Source organism: Antrostomus carolinensis, unplaced genomic scaffold (genome assembly GCF_000700745.2).
Source record: "Antrostomus carolinensis isolate BGI_N321 unplaced genomic scaffold, ASM70074v2 scaffold55390, whole genome shotgun sequence".
Taxonomy (NCBI): Eukaryota; Metazoa; Chordata; class Aves; order Caprimulgiformes; family Caprimulgidae; genus Antrostomus; species Antrostomus carolinensis.
In genome coordinates this window covers 1-4,760 of record NW_010287440.1, presented here as the reverse complement: position 1 = coordinate 4,760, position 4,760 = coordinate 1, and the positions used below count along the sequence as shown (strand labels likewise).

The following is a 4,760-nucleotide window of genomic DNA, read 5'->3' as shown; positions in this document are numbered from 1 at the left end:
ATTATTATTATTATTATTATTATTATTTTAGGACCAGATTTGGAGTTCAGCATGCATGATGGGACAATCAGAGACCTTGCTTTTATGGAAGGCCCAGAAAGTGGTGGGGCTATTTTAATAAGTGCTGGAGCAGGGGACTGTAATATTTACACAACAGACTGTCAGCGAGGACAAGGCCTGCATGCTCTAAGTGGTCACACTGGTATGTATGTTGTTGCTTCTCTCACACTTTTAAAGTCTTTATTATATTCTAATAACACTGTTGCTTTTTTTATGTCTTTGTGTTTTTCTTTCTAGCAAGACTTTTTTTTTTTCTCTCTCCAAATTGCTCTTGAGGTATTTGGGTGGGGGTGCTTGTTTTTAAATATATTGGCCGTTAATTTAACGGAGAGAGTGCATTCTTCATTCCAGAGAAGATGCAAAGCTGGGTATTGCCATACACTGTTGGCATTTTAGGTCATGCAATATGCAAGTTTTCTGTAGGATTGTTAAATCTCTGCATGAAAAAATGTAATCAGAACTGTCATATTTCATTATTGGATTAATTATTTTTGATCAAATAAGTCATCTTGTTCACAGGTCATATTTTAGCACTTTATACATGGAGTGGCTGGATGATTGCATCTGGATCCCAAGACAAGACTGTAAGATTCTGGGATCTGAGAGTACCAAGCTGCGTTCGTGTTGTGGGAACAACGTTTCATGGAACAGGTAAGACTGTCAGTCTTGCATAAAAATATACTTTAAAGATGTCTGAGTAGTATAGAGTGAATGCAAGAGTTTTTTGCATCACAGAACGGAGGCTTGGCTTAAAAAGAAGTTGTGAAGCTATCTTTACCTGTGTGTTGTTTGTTGTTTTTTAAAGTAACATTCCTTTCAAAAATCAGCTAGGTTTTTTTTGCCTTGTGTCTTTCAAAGAGACACTTCCAAGCACAGTAAAATAAAAGAAGACATAACTTTCAGAATCAAAGGAAGGAGCAGCCATTTTTGCAAGCCATCAGCTTACTCTAGGAATCTGCAAAAGGATTCTTAAGAACCACCTTGGGTTTGGATTTGTTTCTTGAAGCCTTTTAGGGGAGGCCATAAATTAGAACTGGGGGGAGGAATTCCTTGCAATCTACATGATTTCATGAGGAGTGACATTCTTTCATGTGATGGAACATATACTTTTTCTCATGCAGTTTTAATAGTGGCCTTGCTACCCTTCAAGTGTGACTAATGGCTTCAGTTTCCAGTGCTAGAATATACAGTTTTTCTTATTTTTAAGTAACAGTAGCTAGATATGTTCACCTTAAATTTAAGGCCAGCATTTGGTATTCTTACACAATGTATATTATTGTTAAAAAAAGAAAAGTTGGCTATTTGCTATTACCTAAATATAATGTGTGTGTGTGGTGGTGGTTTTTTGTTGTTTTTTTTTTTTTTTTTAATCCTGTAGGAAGTGCTGTAGCCTCAGTAGCTGTTGATCCTAGTGGTCGTCTCTTGGCTACGGGACAAGAGGACTCTAGCTGCATGTTGTACGATATTCGAGGAGGACGAATGGTGCAGAGCTATCATCCTCATTCCAGTGATGTTCGTTCTGTTCGCTTCTCTCCAGGGGCACACTACCTGCTTACAGGATCTTATGATATGAAAATAAAGGTGACAGACTTGCAAGGTAACCTACTACAAAGGATACTAGGTTAATTCTCAGTTTGGTGCCTTTAATGGTGAAGATGTAGGAGAAGTTGGTTCAAAGATCAGGTTTTTGTTTAAAAGGGGAAAAAATTGCAGAGCTTTGAAGGGTTTGAAATGTTTTAAAATGTGATTGTGTCTGTTCACAATTGACTAGATGTGCTGCTAAGAATGTAGGCTATGAACAAAATCTAGTTTTTGGGGGAGAGTCTGATTATGATAAAAGAACTAATTAACACTTCCTGATGACATGGCCACTGCTTTCAGGCATCGTTCATAAAACTGACCCTTTAAAAAAAAAGAAAAAAGTATAATACTCATGCTGCTTACTTTTATTGGGAAGTTAAGAAGAGAGAATATACTGGGTATATCTAACAGACTTGGTTTTCTTGGGACGTTACATTTTAATCACATTGTTTAAAAACTGTGAATACCTGTAGTTTAAAGTTGTACTGTGTTCACTAATGCCTAAAAACCAAAACACTGGGGACTTGTGTTATGCTCTGTGTGTGAGAGGGTCAAGTATGCTTCATAAGGTGAAACAGGTATGTAAGCTTTACTAAACAGAAAAAAAACCCCAAAAAACAAACAACCAGCCCACCACTAAAAAACCCACCCCCAGAAAAGCAAAGAACCCAACACGAGAGACGTGGACCTGTTAGAACGAGTCCAGAGGAGGCCATGAGGATCATCCGTGGGCTGGAGCACCTCTCCTATGAGGACAGGCTGAGAGAGTTGGGGCTGTTCAGCCTAGAGAAGAGAAGGCTCCAGGGAGATCTTATAGCGGCCTCCCAGTACCTGAAGGGGCCACAAGAAAGCTGTGGAGGGACTTTTCATAAGGGCAGTTAATGACAGAACAAGGGGAAATGGCTTTAAGCTGGAAGAGGGGAGGTTTAGATTAGATATTAGGAAGAAATTCTTGACGGTGAGGGTGGTCAGACACTGGAACAGGTTGCCCAGAGAAGCTCTGGATGCCCCCTCCCTGGAAGTGTTCAAGGCCAGGTTGGATGAGGCTTTGAGCAACCTGGTCTAGTGGAAGGTGTCCCTGCTGATGGCAGGGAGGTTGGAACTGGATGAGCTTTAAGGTACCTTCCAACCCAAACCATTCTATGATTCTATGATATAAATTCATTAGATGACTAATGACTTCTGTTTTTCTGCCATAGGAGACCTCACAAAGCAGCTTCCTCTTATGGTGGTAGGAGAGCACAAGGACAAAGTTATTCAATGCAGATGGCATACACAAGATCTTTCCTTCTTGTCATCTTCTGCAGACAGAACTGTAACCCTTTGGACCTACAACGGCTAGAGTGCAAAGGCAACCTATGCAGCTAAAGCACAGAGACCTGAGACTACAGAACTGTAAAAACAAAGTAATAATAATTAGGCATTGAGAGAGCAGCAGCTGAGCAGGAGAGTGTCATGTCAAAAGAAGGGGCACTTGTCACAGATTTTTCTGGTTTCTAGGAGGTCTTGGTGTTTTTAGTATATTCTTTTGCAGTGCTTTCAGTCTTCCATGTGAACTCATGCTGCTGTGACCTATTGTAGTCTTGTTGCCAAAGTCCATGAGGAGAACTCTTATGTTGTCGATGTGCACTCAAAGTAAGATGAATGATGTGTTTACAGTTTGGTATTAATTGCATTCCTTGGTCTTTGCCTCAATGAGAATTTTATATAGAAACTTAAGTTGAGCAACACTTTAATCAAGTCTGTATGTAACCAGTTATACACACACACATAAAAGATCAATTACTTCCACTGTTTTTTCAGATTTATTATATTCATCACTTTTCAATAAGACGTCAAACTTTATAACATCTCCACAATTTCAACTTTTTTAGTAATGAATTCTGAACTTTAAAGGTGAGTAGGGAGTAACCTTCTCTTGATTATGGTCCATTATATAGTGTGGATTTTTTTCTTTATTTTCATCTAAACTGGGGGAAATGTTGCTGTTTTTACTACATGGCATTGTTTTGAACAAACTAACATGTTGGAGGGGAAAAAAGGGGTTTTTTGGTTTTTTTGCTGTAGAAACATAATATTTTACTTTTTGAATGCAACAGAATACCTCTGTGTATAATGTACTGTAGAAAGAGTGAATTGGCAGCAGTTGTCACAGTGAGCTATCAGTTTTTTCAAGTATAAGGGATACCATTAATGCTATAATAGAAACCAGCATGGCTTAAAATGCTATGTCTGCATGATAATTTAAGAATTGAATTGTTAAAATTCCCAGTTCAGAAGCTTATCTGAATTTTATTTCTTGCACTGTTTATGTATGGGAAATTGTAGTTTTATTTCTACAAAACTTTAGATTCTAATGTTTATGTATTGTTATATTTTCATATTGTACAGTTCCTTTTACTTTTTAAAATATAAACATTAGGTTATTTATTTATTTGAACTGCAGTTAAGTTTTGGATTCTCTTGGTTACTAAATTATACGTGCACTGTAGCAAGCATTTTTAACTATCGTATAAAAGTGGAAAGGTAACTATAGAAGTGTATCTGTGCTATAATCTCAATAAAGACCTCCAACACCTGCAGCTTTGGGTTCTGGGTTTGTAATTCCTCCGTGTAACTGGTATTTCAACCATACGTCAAAATCTGTTGTATGCCCAGACCTGTAAAAGGCTTGAGCTCCTTGGTAGCAGTTCCAGGTACCTGACGGTGCAGTGTGGTACGTAACAATACAGTAGCACAGAGCTGAAGGTCTGTTTATTTTTCTGTGTTGGACATACAGGTTAAGGTCCTCGTGCTGCTTTGGAGGAAAATAGGACGTGACTGTTCTGTTCTTTTAATTGTCTGTCGTCAAAGCTGGCAGACTATTGCTCATTAGCACTACACATTCCTGAAATTAATTTTATTACAACTTGTGTGTTTACAGAGAGGATCTAGGTTTACATCCGTCGGTTTACGTCCCAGCCTGTTGTGAGTCTGAGCCGTTCTGGTGTGGGAGCTCCCGCCCCTTGCAGGGCCTGAGGGGAAGGCTTGTTCCTCCGCCTCTGCCTGTGCGGGAGGAGAAAGGGGAGGCGGTTCGGCGGAGGGAATGGCTGCCGCTCTGCCCGCCTTGCCCCGGGGGG

The 4,760-nt window shown here is 39.3% G+C and overlaps 1 protein-coding gene across 1 annotated transcript; it reads left to right on the top strand.

Annotated features, from left to right (window-relative positions):
* Window positions 1-36: 36 nt before the first annotated feature.
* Window positions 37-4,223, top strand: LOC104519337 (WD repeat-containing protein 47). The gene is made up of 4 exons (XM_010162744.2): window positions 37-202; window positions 580-711; window positions 1,439-1,657; window positions 2,841-4,223. The coding sequence occupies exons 1-4, from the start codon at window positions 52-54 to the stop codon at window positions 2,981-2,983; spliced, it is 645 nt and encodes a 214-aa protein (XP_010161046.1). The 5' UTR covers window positions 37-51; the 3' UTR covers window positions 2,984-4,223.
* Window positions 4,224-4,760: the final 537 nt, after the last annotated feature.